The 14,506-nt window shown below is 45.7% G+C and overlaps 1 protein-coding gene across 2 annotated transcripts in view; it reads left to right on the forward strand.

Annotated features, from left to right (window-relative positions):
* Nucleotides 1–14,282, forward strand: part of LOC146175528 (uncharacterized) — a 35,686-nt gene extending 21,404 nt beyond the window's left edge. For both annotated transcript variants that reach the window (XM_084581918.1, XM_084581919.1), the window contains exons 8-9: nucleotides 1,658–1,828; nucleotides 13,246–14,282. In XM_084581918.1, the coding sequence (XP_084438044.1) occupies nucleotides 1,658–1,828; nucleotides 13,246–13,532 (458 nt within the window). In that variant the 3' untranslated portion in view covers nucleotides 13,533–14,282. The remainder of the gene's footprint in view (nucleotides 1–1,657; nucleotides 1,829–13,245) is intronic.
* The last annotated feature ends 224 nt before the right edge of the window (nucleotides 14,283–14,506 follow it).

Genomic DNA, 14,506 nt, shown 5'->3' on the forward strand with positions numbered 1-14,506 from the left:
TTTGTTTCTTGATCGCAGGTCAAAAGCTATGAAAAATTGTCACAACGTCGCTACCATTTTGTCATTCTGGAACCTCAAACCTGCGTTGATGCATCCTGCACGTCCCTATACTCTCGATAGGGGGCACCACAAGCTGCACACTCCTGCAAGTTGCGACTTGCTGAAAGCCGTCACACGCCCGTCAGGCCTCTTTCTCGCAGCTGGATTTTCCCTCCTGCTTTCTTTTTTTTTTTGTTTTACGTTTAACTATGTTATAGTCAACAGTGTGCGTTGCCGTGACAGCACAAGTCCGCTTGCAGATGGTGACACGCGAGCGCGGTGGCAAAAAAAAAATATTGTGAATTGTTCTAGTGGGCCAAAAAGCGGCATCTGCAAATTGACAGCAGATGCTGGTTTTACTTTGTTTTGCAGTACACCGGGTGTCCTAATTAAGCATGACCTCTGAGAGAGCTTTGCATTTCAACTCTAGATAGTTGATGCAGATCGTGAGATAGCGTAGCTTTTTTTTTTCTTTTTGATACCAACGTACGCAGTAAACGACTTCCGCCATCCACGTGGGAACAGCTACTACCACCGCCACTTGGGGAAGGGGGGGGGGGGGGGGCAGAGCCACGTTGGAGCAGTGATTTGCCGGTCTCCAGTGCCTGTTTGAACATCGCGTCACTTCGACCGTTAGGCTGTTTTCACACAGAAACAGATTGACCAGTTTTTCAAGCCGCTCGGTAATTAATGTTATTCGTGTGAAGTTGTTTTTTCAGACTGCCCGGTTTTCCGGATGCTTTCTTTCGGCACCTCATGGGCCCAAAATATCGGTCAGCAACTGTATTCATAGTATTTGCTTTGGACCCAAAAATTCATTGCTCTACTCTAATAAATTTGCTTTTCTCGGGCCATGGTTCACAGAAGGTTTAATCTGCAAAAATATTGATTTTATTTGTGCTCAGTTTTAATATTGGAATTCACTTTTCACCTGAAATTTTTCTGTTCACATATTTAGCTAATGCTTACTTGCAATATATTTTAATGGTCTGCTGTCAGCATCTCCACTGTGGTCATTTGAAAATAAAATGAGTGAATGAAAGATTGTCATTGAGGCATGTTTGTATTTGGGCCTTCTCAAAACCCCAGTGTTACCTCGGAACCCAGTTTGAGAACCCCTGTTTTATGCATACACGTATGCGTAGCCTTGTTACAATAAAGGCGTTCTTGAAAAATCTTTAATTTGGGAAGTGACTTTTCTTCGAATGAAGCTTTATGACTGCAGAAGTTTAAGAAAATAAGCGTGCTACATGGTCCTGACATCATACTAAATATCACTTCATTCCAGCTGAGCCGATTATGGGACTGCGATATCTTACATTTGTTTTCCCAGTGTTCCAACATAGTTTTTGATCATTGTGATCAATCCACACGACACAATGCAAATGGTTTGCTATGCCGGCACAAGGTGAATGAGAAGTGTGGCCTTAAAAGCAACCAATGTGTTCATACGAGGGCGTCTTTTCAAATTGTATATGCTGGTGATGTGGGAGCAGACCTGTCATTGGATGCAGATGCTCTTTGCCTTGCTTCGGCAAAGTGTTGGTGATATGACTGGCAGCGTTGTGCCCTAATGTGAGTGGTTCTTTTTTTTCTTTTTTTTTTTTTTTTTTTTCAGCTTCCACAGCAGTGAGAGCTGTAGCCCGGAGGCAGGTGCTGCCACCGTCCTCACGCATCTCGGCTCGTGGTGGGGGCGATTCCGAAGGGGGAGGAATGATGCTGCGCCGATCACTTACTGAGGCCACATCGGCGAGGCTAGGTGCCATACCAGGGCGCTTTGCAACCAGAGGTAAGCCATCTTTGAGGGAGTATAGGGTGCCGCGTCCTCTCGGCTGCTACTTTGTTGTGCGTGGGTGATCCCCCACATGGCTCCTGCATATTTCGATGCATTAGAAACTCTGTGGTTACTTCATAACTTGAGGGATGTTCTTGCATTATACATCTTAGGCCTGAATGTCACAGCCGGTCTCCCCTCCGGCGGGGGGGGCAGCGGTGCGGGAGAATGTATGACGGATGGAGGGGCGCAATGTTCAAACAGAAAGTGGTGCCAGACACCGGAAAATTAGTTAGGGCGGAGCCCGACTGCTCCCGTGTGACTCTAAGTCAGCAGTTTCTTTTCTCCTGCAAGAAAAAAAAAAGAAAAAGCGGCGGTGGCGGGTTTTTCTCTTTTCTCCTGCAAGGAAAAAAAAAGCAGCAAATGGTGATGGCAGGAGCACGCGCAGCAATCGGAGAACACGTGCGGTCGCTGCCACGGAGGAAGAGAGAGCTGCGCTGGGGGCTGAGTGGGGGGCGGAGCTGGTTATGAGGCATGATGACAACGCGAAACCCAGGAACAGGCGCCAAAGCGCTGCGCTGTAAACTAAGAATACAAAACTATACCACCCTAACCTAGGTGAGTGCTCTATCGGCATTGGCTGCTGGCTATCGTAGCTATGGTGTTGCTGGAAATCAACTTTGAAGCAAGGGACGGTTTATTTTTGCATCCTTCGTCAGTTCAAGTGAAGGGGGAGATGAAAGTGCAATTACTTTAGACATAGCAATGAGAAGGCTGGCAGCGTGAAACATTTTCAGAGGCGTTGCTGCCAAGGGAACCGCCATTTTTTCCACACGTGATCTCGGTGAATGCCTTTTCACGTGCTTAGGCAAGAGTACATGTCTCGCGGAAAAACCAGTTAAGCCTGCTCTTTAAAGGTAGGTGCACTCCACACCTTTGCTTAGCGATGTGTCTGACAGTGTGAAAAGGCATGCTTGTGTTTCCTCGCGTCTCTTTTTGGCCCACGCCAAAGACACACCTCTGTCCTGAGCAGCACTCCATGTAACATTGCGAGACTGGCTTACGCAAAGGCCATGTTGGAAATCATGGGTACCGCGTCTTCCAGTGCAGGCGCAATGCCTTCTATTGAACTTTTGCTTAATGAACGACTCGAGCCGTAGCCTGATCTGGCAGTAGCATGAATGGAACATGTGATGAAGAGTGCTCAGTATAGTCACATGACCATATATTCCAGGCAGATTGGGTCAAAAGATGCAACATCCAGTGCAATATGTTGAAATTTGATTCACCTTTGTACAAGGTTGTCCTTTCTTACCACGAACAAGCATCCCTTCAGAGCGCCATTGCCTCTGTTCTGACCGTACATTGAAGCAAAGTCGCCGACTGTGCGAAGCCTCACCTTCGGGTATCGATCTCCACTTTGCACTGATGTGTGGCCGCCTCGGATGCAATGTGGCGCTTTGAAAAGAGCACACTTGTTTGTACTAAGAGTGGACGACCCAGTACATTGAACTCTGTGCAGTGCGTGAGTCGATGCAATGCAAGTTTGTATTGTGAATGATATCAAAAATTGTGTTCGTGGCTTTATTTAAGACCAGGAGCATGTAACTTAGTGCTCTTCAGCGTGCTGCTGTTCAAGCATTGTTTTACGCAAGTTTTTTTTGTTTCCTTTTTTGCTTCCACGGTTGTTCTGAATTTTGCAAATACCATCTTTCACTATATTATATTAATAAATTGCCTTTCTTTTACTACTACATTTCTAATTGCAAACTATCTACCTCTCTTCAAAACTATTCAAACAAAATAGCTATTCGTATTGTATTCGCTTTGAACTGAAAGGCTGAAAAGTTTACTGTTCACATATGCTAATTAGTTATTTGGCTGTCGCTTTAAGGTGTATTTACACGAGGGAGAAACCCACCCCCTCTGTACCGTGATGTTGTGAAAATGAGCCGCCTTTGGGCACCTGAACCGGTTTTCCAGGGGCCCCTCAGTGGTGGGGGGCTTTTTGTCGGCTGGCACAAAACCTTCCCCGGTAGGAGGAGTGTCCGCAGCCTTTTCTGCGCTCTCCTGGCAATTTCGCGGGTTGCGCTCTGCGGGAAACACGTTGTAGCTAGTTGTGGTGTGGTGAGGTGCTCCTTTGCTGTGACAGAGCTTGTACCGTACCAAGAAACATTCTTTTCCATTTTCACTGGCTGACGAGTACCCACTACGTCAGTCGGTATGTCAGTCGCGATACAGAGTGCAATAAAGCAATCTTGGTAGGTTTGTGTGGAAGATCATAGTGAAGTGGACGGTCGTACGTCACCCTCTCTGTTTGTGGGACGAATAATTAGTATAGAGTGTTCATAGTAAATTAAAATAAAATAGCTGGCATCCAATGTCGCCTCAAGCAGTTTTCCAACAACAATGAAAATTCTAATCTACAGTTTTTTCCTTCAATCATTTATCATGTACAGCCTTCGCGTCTGCAATGCGATACCCAAACATAATGCAGTGAAAGCTCGTTAGTTCGAACCTCGATAATTCGAATTTTCGGATGATTCTAACTACACTACTTGGTCCGGTCAAGCTTCATAGAGATCTGTGTACAAAAAAGCCCATTAATTTGAACTATGTGCTGCCGTGTCTGGGCGGCTCAGTTGGCGCACAGCACGTGACCGGAAAAAAAAAAAGCACCTCTGCAAAAGACTGGCATAGTTAGAAGCTGCGCACGCCCAAAACAGGGACAGAAGATGAAACCATGTGAAACCAAGGCAGAGTGGGTGAAGCCTAATTGGCGCTATGACCGGCGCGGCAGCTGGCGGTGCCGGAGGGTAGGGGTTGGAGGCCGCAGCGGCGGCTGCCTGCTCTCTCTTCCGCGCAACCTCCAAAACTTGCTGCTAAATGCTCGTTAATTCGAACCCTGTTAATTCGGAAATACGGATAAGCACTGTTGGCGCACTCCCAGCCAATGGCCAAGGAAAGTTATAACGTTGAACGGGTGTGCGCTGCGAGTTACGCGGGAAATATGTTTTTTTTTTTTTTTTTTGCGAGAGTTGTTCATCCTTTCAGCCATCAGCCGTCAACGAAAGTATGCGGTCGTTCGCTTCAAAAGGCATTTGCTGCTACCGCGCGTTCCAATGAAGGAGTGGCAATCGACGGCGCCCGCCCCAATCGGTCATGGCATGATAAGGCGAACCTACTGAAAACGAGGCCTGCAGAACCGGACAAGTGCTGGCACTCTGCCAAGTCACTTCCCCACTTGTTAGAGCATTAAATACACCGTGATGTTATCGCTGTGCAGCATCTTGACGCACTGCCAAGAAACGCCAAATGGAGGGACCTGGTAATAACAGACGCCTTCTTTGTTTTTTTTTTTATTTTATTATTTTTTATTTATTTTTTTCCAAATTCTTTGGCAAAGATCAGAGGTGGGTGCATTATGCGAGCGGGTTCGTTACGCGAGTACATACAGTAAACTTACCTTAATGCTAATGGTTCTTGCCAGTATTTTTGAGGCCATTCGATAATTCAAACTTTTTTTCCGGTTCCATGAAATGGGAATTAACGACCGTTTACTCGGAGTATCTGTCGCACAAAAACTCATAGCGGAAATTATTGCTAACATGCCTTCGCATGTGCACACTAATGCATACTTCATAACTTATCATCGTCAGGTCAGCGACTTTATACACTGATAATTTTACGCGTGTATAAAACTGCTCTTTTGGTAACATTAACTGTATGCTCAAAATGATCCATTTAATTTTGTACACGCCTGCTTATTCAGTCATCATCATCATCAGCCTGATTATACCCACTGCAGGGCGAAGGCCTCTCCCATATTTCTCCACTTAACCCGGTTCTGTGCTAGCTGCATCCACTTGACCCCTGCAAACTTCTTAATCTCATCCGCCCACCTAACTTTCTGCCGCCCCCTGCTACGCTTTCCTTCCCTTGGAATCCAGTTTGTTACCCTCAGCGACCATCGGTTATCCTCTCTTCGCACTACATGTCCTGCCCATGTCCATTTCTTCTTCTTAATTTCTACTAGAATGTCGGTAACTTGAGTTATTGCTCTGACCCACTCTGCACGCTTTCTATCTCTTAATGTTACCCCTACCATTTTTCATTCCATAGCCCTCTGGGTTGTCCTCAACTTATTCAGTGCAAGACCACAACTTTTGGTCTTGCTACTCTGCCGCACCACTAATTCTATGCAATCATTGTGCTGCAACTTTTCGAAGCAAGTGAACATTCTTGCGAAACATGGCATGACCATAGAAAAACTTGAAAAATAATTAGCTGTAATGCCTCACCTTTCTATGTAACGTTTTTCTTGACGTTTTCGCGTCTTTTGTTTCACACTCAACTTTGTTTTGCTGCAAGTTTCATGTAACATTTTTTTTTCCTGCCAAGTTCTGTTCCTATAATTTGTAAAATGCTACTGACATTTGCAGCATGTAATTATTTTGTTCTAATACGTTGCTTTTTGTGTGCAAACTAGAAATCTCATACTACCTCCGCAAGTGCTGAAGCCCGGTTTCCTTGTGAAGAATACATACAGAGAGTTTTTCAAGCTGCAGCTGGCAGCCTTTTAATCTTTATTGTGCTTTGTAGTATTTGTCATTACTGCTGTGAGCAGATCACGCTGGACGTGGTGTTTGGTTGGTGTGTGCTGTCCGGAGATCGCACTTCGGAGCAAGCTGCCTTTAACACTTTAACCGCCAACCCCGAGCTGCACTCATTGTGGCAAATCGTACCAAAATCGCCAACTATGAGTTACACTCGTCCGGCCCGATATTGCGGTGCTGCCTTCCCGAAAGACGAGTTACGGTCGTCTATTGCATTGGTTGCGATTTTCAACACTAGAGGGAGTCAGTCGACTATATAAAATGCATTTTGCGCCTTTGGCACCTAATTGAAGGCTCAAAAGAGTCATTTTACAATGAGCATGCACTGTAGGAAAGCCACTCTCATGAGCAGTTCTCTTTTTAACTTTTAGAGTTAATTTTAACCACAAACCATCGAAGTAATATATTTTCAAAACCATAATTACATGGAGAAAATTATGATCACTTAAAAAAAATTAGCAATTGTGGTATGTTTTTTGGAAAATAAATTAGTGGTTAAAGGGTTAATGTACTTCACCTACTTTGCTATTGCTGCTGTGAGCTGGTCGTGCTAGACGTGACACTGCAACTAGCTTCCAGCAGCAATGCAAAGTAGGTGAAAAAGTGCATTATAGGCAGCTCGCTCGCGCGCGTGCAATCTCCGGAGAGCACACATCAGCCTTCTCCCCCTTCCGGAATACCTTGGAGACGCCTGGCTGTGCGAGCAACACCTCCCCCCGCACCAAAAAAAGGTTCAGTCCATAGTTGGGCCTCCAAACTGTAGGGCGTAACTGAAAGAAGAATTGGCGTTAGCGCTAATTCGTGGCTGCTGTGAGGTATTCGCAACTCTAATGAACGACGGGGGGCGCTGCGAAGTCTGCCCACACTGAGCAAGATGGCAGAAATATTGAGGTCCGCGTGTAACTCGTCCTTGAAAATGTATTGCTGTTCCTTGCTTGTGACGAAATTCGTGGTGTTTTGTGTTTGTGGAGGTTCACGCATCATTCTGACATGCTCCAAGTGCACTGGGAACTATCAGATCCAACTTCAGGTGTCGGCGTTGCTGGAGATCCTCAAGAAATCGTAATCAGCTGACGAATGTGTTTACAAAATCTACCGTGGGGAAAAGCAACGTGTTACTGTTTCGCCGATGCTTCGAAAAAATGGAAGCACGTTGGCACTGCAGTGTGTTTACATATTACTACAGATAAGGACCTCAACCATTTCGCCATTATTCAGCGTGAATGGAAAGGTGCCGCACCCATCGTACGAGCCTCCAGTGGTCGAGCTTGTTGCCGCTGTTTGATAGCGATCAACAATAAAAACCTTTTTTTTTCCCCTCCAGTTTACGGTATGTTTTTGTTTTCGAGGATAATATGAAGCTATTCGTGGTGAGAAGGGTCATCACGGTTTACCTTAAAACAAATGTGATTTTTGATAAGATTTTGCTTGTGCACGATCGTGCAGTTTAAATTAACAGCGCATTTCACCGAACTAGTGGACAATCCTTTTGTGATTGATGGTGTCGCTTGCATTCATTGATTACGAAAAAGCATTTGACTCAGTTGAAACCTCGGCGGTGACGCAGGCATTGCGAAATCAGGGGGTAGACGAGCCGTACGTGAAAGTGCTGGAAGATATATATAGTGGCTGCACAGCAACCATAGTTCTGCATAAAGAAAGTAACAAAATTCCCATAAAGAAAGGTATTAGGCAAGGAGACACAATTTCCCCAGTACTATTCACAGCTTGTTTAGAGGAAGTATTCAGAGACTTGGAATGGGAGCAGTTAGGGATAAGGGTAGATGGAGAATACCTCAGTAATCTGCGATTTGCTGATGACATTGCCTTGCTAAGCAACTCGGGGGATGAACTGCAAATAATAATTGATGACCTAGACAGAAAAAGTAGAAAGGTAGGCTTGAAAATCAATATGCAGAAGACTAAGGTAATGTTCAACAGCCTCGGGAAGGAACAGCAGTTTACATTAGGTAGCGAAATACTGGAAGTAGTAGACGAATATGTCTACTTAGGACAGGTAGTAACCGCAGATCCGGACCATGAAAAGGAAATAACAAGAAGAATAAGATTGGGATGGAGCGCATTTGGCAAGCACTCGCAGATTATGTCTAGCAGCTTACCGGTATCGCTCAAGAGGAAAGTATACAACAGTTGCATCTTGCCTGTACTCACCTATGGGGCTGAAACGTGGAGGCTAACCAAGAGAGTTCTACTTAAGTTGAGGACAACCCAGAGGGCTATGGAACGAAAAATGGTAGGGGTAACATTAAGAGATAGAAAGCGTGCAGAGTGGGTCAGAGAAATAACTCAAGTTACCGTCATTCTAGTGGAAATTAAGAAGAAGAAATGGACATGGGCAGGACATGTAGTGCGAAGAGAGGATAACCGATGGTCGCTGAGGGTAACAAACTGGATTCCAAGGGAAGGAAAGCGTAGCAGGGGGCGGCAGAAAGTTAGGTGGGCGGATGAGATTAAGAAGTTCATAGGGGTCACGTGGATGCAGCTAGCACAGAACCGGGTTAAGTGGAGAAATATGGGAGAGGCCTTCGCCCTGCAGTGGGTATAATCAGGCTGATGATGATGATGATGATGGTGTCGCTTGCATTGCTAGGTGTCAATTTCAGCACGCAGATGTCTTGCGTTTGCGTGTTATGTCGTTACACCGACTGTCTGTGTCGTGCACGTATGCATTTGCTTCCCTTGATCGTGATAAGTGATGCCTTCGAAATGTCTGCATGCTGCATCGCCTCTTTCGTGTGTGTATTTACACCTACGCTATCGGACACCATAAACTCGTTCTCTAGCGAAACCCTCGGGAATTTTCGCTCCTGCAGGCAGTCTGTGACCGAGAAGCTTGTTGGTATAAATACCGTATTGTGTCGTATTCACAAGCTGCTCGTCCTGTCTGGCTTGTGTCTACCTTTCGACGAAGTACTTCCAACACAGTTACAGGGTTAAACAGAAAACAAAAAAAAATGGCACTAAGAGAATTTCTAAAAAGGCAGACAGAAAAGTAAACCATAAGACTGCTTGCCATTGGCCGGCTTAGTTTGTCAGCCTCAGTTTCGTCTTGCTTCTTTGATGCTTGCATCAGCAAAGTGATTCAACAACTGAAGTGAAAGTGAAGTTATTAGCACCTTTGGCACTGTGCACTACACAGTGTTGTGGCAAAGCGCACGCACTGGATGTGTGGCATTTCTCATTCGGATGCTTAAATCAGTGTGTCAAAACCATTCGGACCATAACATGTGTTACATGGCATCTCACCCATTACTTTTGCCACTGGCATGTTTTCAAGTTAAGGGAGCATGGAACCGCTGGTGTAGGATAAGTGGCAAGAAAGGGTTTGTTTTTTTGTTTTTGTTTTTTCGCATCAGCTTCTGAGTTTAAGGCCGTTCTGACACGCAGTTAAATCTCGTTACAAGAGACACTGTTACAAGAGACATTCGGTTATAAGAGACATTTGAAAATGGTTTGGTTGGTTTTCCTATGTCTGCCATGTTAACAACATTGTGTACAAGAGACACTTGGTTACTAAGGGCAACTTTTTCAGGTCCCTGGATTAAATTCTTCACTATTTAGAAGAGACACAATCCAGGTGGGCTCGTGCAATGCAACTGAAGTGTAACAACTTGTACATTATGTACTTCAGATTCTCTTAGCTAAATTCTGCTCCATATCGGCATCCTTTTTATTGTATATATCAGGAACTGAGAAGGAGTGCTTCCTCATGATTGGAAAGTCAAAACGACCCCGTTGTTTCAGCCACTGGCAGCGAATTACTGCTACCTACGAAGCAAATCAAAATGCATGAATGACATGCCTGAGAAGTGAAGCTGTGAAAAACCGTTATGGACAAGCAGGCTTTAAATGTTGTGACATGATGTAAGAGGGCCTATATTAAGATATTGTGGAAAGCTTCCTTGAAGATGAAGCTCGGGTGAGCATCCAAGAGACTGGTGAGATACCAGAATCTTTTGAGAAATTCGTATCTGCAGATTTGGATCTTGTGTGCTCTGGAAGAGCTTACAGACTGTGCAATTCTCTCGCAAGTAAATTGCACATTTCTTGGCAGTGCGCTAGTATGTCGCCCAGCGATAACATCTCTTTGCGTTTGCCTTTTGACCTTCGCTCTGGGGGGAGGGGGCAAACTTGGCAGAGTGCCAGCACTTGTCCGGTTGTGCAAGCCTCATTTTCAGTAAGCTCGCTTTATCATTCTATGCTTGATTGGGGTGGACACCCTCTACTGACACTCAATCATCCACGCCAAAGCAGCAAACACCTTTTGAAGGGAACAATGCTAAAAGTGCTAAAACCGGCGTCATAATTGCGGCTGACCACGTCCTTTTATTGACGACTAATCGGTAGAAGTATAACGACTCTTGCAAAAATGGGTTTTCTCACGTAAGCCGTAGTGCCCATAGCCTTTCATGGGCATTGGCAGGGACCTCGCCAACAGTATGTATCCATATTTTCAAATTAACAGGGCTTAAGTTTAAAAGTAGGCAAACCCACTTATAAAAGTATTAGAGTGCCATGGAAATGTTGTTATAACCGATAATTGTTATAACTGGATTAGAAGAAAAAAACAACAAAGAAAACACTATAAGCTCTACAGTTAATGAGAAGCGGGAGCTTACACTTTTTATTTCTTAGTGGGAGGAAACCTGTAATGTAATCAATAAGCGCTGTCTTTTCCACAGCAATTTAGCTGACATCTTCCTGCAGGGCATCCAACTGCTGAACATAATGTTCTTAGCAAAAACAAAGTCCCGCCGGGAGTCAACCATTCTCAAAGCCTCCTGGTGAGACGCAACCTGCACAGGTTTCGGTCCATCGTCGTCGCTACTGTCAGTCCTCCACGCCAGTGACTTCAGCGTCGCTGGCATCCCCAGCGAAGCCTGCCTTCCTGAGGCAGTTCATAATGATGGAGGAGCTTACTTCTGCCCATGTTCCAAAAATGAACTGCATTGTCGTCAGGAGCGAGATGTTCAAGCTGGTTGGCGTTCTCTGACAGAAATGTCGAGGTTCAATGCAAGCCGGGTCAAAACACGTCAGCGATACAGTGCCTTGAAGCAAGCAATCACGCCTTCATCCATAGGCTGCAAGCCTGCAGTGGTGTTAGGTGGGAGGAAAAAGACTTGTACTGTCGCTGCCGTCCATGTCAGCTTACAAGAAAACGGCCAAGCGCAATTTGCTTTGCTTGCAGACCTTACAGGGATCGCCTTTGACAGCGTGCGTCCTTGATGGTAGCATCTGTAAATACAGCCCAGTCTCGTCTTCATTTTACATGTCCCGGTCTGCGTATGCTTGGATGCAAGGCAGTGTTTCCTCAAGGCACTTCTGTGTAATGTCGACATCGAGCAATCCTGCCTCACCCACAACTGCCTTGTAGACGATTCCATGTCTCTCCTTAAACCGTTGAATCAAACCACCACCAGGCTGGAAATCAGGGTTGTGCAGGAGGTATGCAAAATGCTTCGCCTTCTCTGCTAAAATCAGGCCACGGATTAACAGGTTCGCTGCACGGGCGTTCAAGAACCACTGGTAGAGCACCTGTTCTACGTCTTTGTAGACCCCATGTCGAACCCTTTTCACGGCCGTCGTTGGCAGCCCTGGCATTGCTTTCATTCTCAATCTTGAGCGCATTGCAGATAATTGTCAATACTATCGGTTGCGTCAGGCCGTACTTGCGCTCAAGTTGCATACGCTATCCTTGTGCTCATGTACAATGGTCCGCTTACCTTCTAGCGGTATTGCCATTCGCTTCCTCTTCTGCGCCGGTCGTGTTGTGCTTCCCGAAGGAGGATCCTCCATTGCTGTTCATGGAAGTTCAGGGCCATCGAGATTGTGGCAAAGATGATGGCACACTAGGAGAACCACGCTAGAAAGAGACGTGCACAAACGCTGCGGCACACCTGCCACAAAACATGTGCCACCGCGAAGCGGCGCCCTGGACAAAGCAAATAAGAGAGGGATAGTGCAGCGCACCTAGGTCAGCACACCCTCAGAATGGACTGCTCCACCGTGCAGAGGCAGAGAGGATGCAATAGGCCACAGGCGGTCTGGACGGGGAGCGCTCAAAGCTCTCCCTCAGAACAGCCGTGCCTGCAATGCCTTACGCCAACCCCACTTTCCGGTTGCTGCGCCGGTCATGGTGCCTTTTAGGCTTTATATACCACTCTTTCATGGTTTTGCCTGGTTTCGTCCTGCGTCCTTGTTATGGACATGCGCAGCTCTAACTATGCCGCTCTTTCGCGAATTTTTGTTTTTTTTTCAAGTTCCCTATGCAAAGCCATGGCCAGATGCGGTGGCAGTTCGAATTATCCTTAGCAGAACCGACTTCCATTCAAATTAACGGGCTTTCTTGTACACAGACCTTTATGGAGCTTAGCCGAGCCAAGTATTTTAGCTCGGATTGTCCGAAAATTGGGATTATCGAGGTTCGAATTAACGAGCTCTCTTTGTGCATCTAGCAAAGTACAGTGTTAAAATTTTGTTTGAATTTTTTAAATAACTGAAAGTGCTAACTATCTGAGGTTGAATTATCGTGAGTGCTGTAGGAGAAAGGGCCACGGGCAGGACGTGTAAGCCCAATGGTCCTGTGGGTGGCGGAGTGGACTGCAAGATCAGGTGAGTGTAGCTGCGGAAAGTCAGATCGGCGGATGAGGTTAAGAAATTTGTAGGCACAGTTGGTGCAGGATTAACTGGAAGTTAGGCTGTTGCTGGTGAAAATCCTTAAACCATTGTGCACTGTGGAACCTGACACCAATACAACCTATCTTCTCTCCCTTTCCCTTCCTCTCAATGTCACAGGTACTGCCCCTGGCACCGTTTCACAGAGGCTAGGCTCAGCTCGTGACCGTCTGGGGCCAAAGGTGGGAGGGACAACGGCTAGCACTGCCCGGAAGACAACCATTCGAACAACCGTGCCAACATCGCCCGCTGCAGTAGCTGCCAGGAAGAGCACTGCCATGGTGCCAACCTCGAAGCGCGTTGTTATGATGAACCGCCGTGCGGGCTTCAGCGAGAGCACGGCTGCACCTCAGAACGTCTTCTCACGGCTGGGCGGTGACAACCGCCAACGAGACCTCTTCCTTTGAGTTCATCACATTGCACTCGACTGGTTTCTGCCTCCTCTCTTCTGCTCTCTTTCCACCATCTGTGCCATTTTTAGTCTGCATACTTGATCAGGACAGCTTCTTTTTCTTTTTTATTTTATTTGGGGGCAGTATGTTTAAACTGTAGCTCTTTTGGGGGCTATTTTAGAAGGCCTTAGGTTCGCTCTGACCTTGCATAAGGTGGGATCGCTAGAAAACTGCTCAATTTTTTTGTCGTAATACCACTTTACCTTACTGCAGACTGTTTGAATCAAAAATTGGAATGCAGGAAGAGACATCGCACAGTCTCGCAGATTTTTTGTCTTGTTTTTTGTTTTAGTGATGTATTGCAAAAGCAAACGCATTTCTCTCATTGCTTTACTTGCTAAGAGAACCATGCTTCCCAGAATTCTCTCATATTTACTTCAGAAAATTGTCACTTCTGGCTTAAAACCACATCACAGCGCTTATTTGTCTTATCTTTCTGAAGTCTTAGCATGCTCAGAACAAGACTGGGAGGTGTTTGTACCTGCCTGTACTCTCAGCTGCAGATATTTTAATGGCATATGCGTTCAAGATGGATGGGTAAGTCTGCCCACCCTAAGGCATAAAACTTCTGGTGCCTTGCATGTGCTTATCCGATAAAATATGCCTGTCTGGTTTCAGTAGCTGTGGGTCCCAGAAGTCTCCAATCGGAACGTTCTTTCTAGCTAACTAACCTGTACTTGAAAAATAATTGCGTTAAAATCATGATATTTGCATAGCCGCATTGGATGACAGATGAAACTAGAAGCTGTCTTCTTTTTCATTGGTTTTCTTGTTCACATTTTCATGTTCACCAAAACACTGAAACTAGGCTTCGCTTGGTTATACTTTGCTTCTCATGTCCTGATGATCCCCTTTTCTCAAGTGTACTATTTGCCCTTGACAAATTTTAAAGCAAGCACGATTGGGATTGACTGCAGCACCCTTGGCAG

Source organism: Amblyomma maculatum, chromosome 10 (assembly GCF_055883805.1).
Source record: "Amblyomma maculatum isolate TAMU_Amacu chromosome 10, ASM5588380v1, whole genome shotgun sequence".
In the NCBI taxonomy this organism is placed as follows: domain Eukaryota; kingdom Metazoa; phylum Arthropoda; class Arachnida; order Ixodida; family Ixodidae; genus Amblyomma; species Amblyomma maculatum.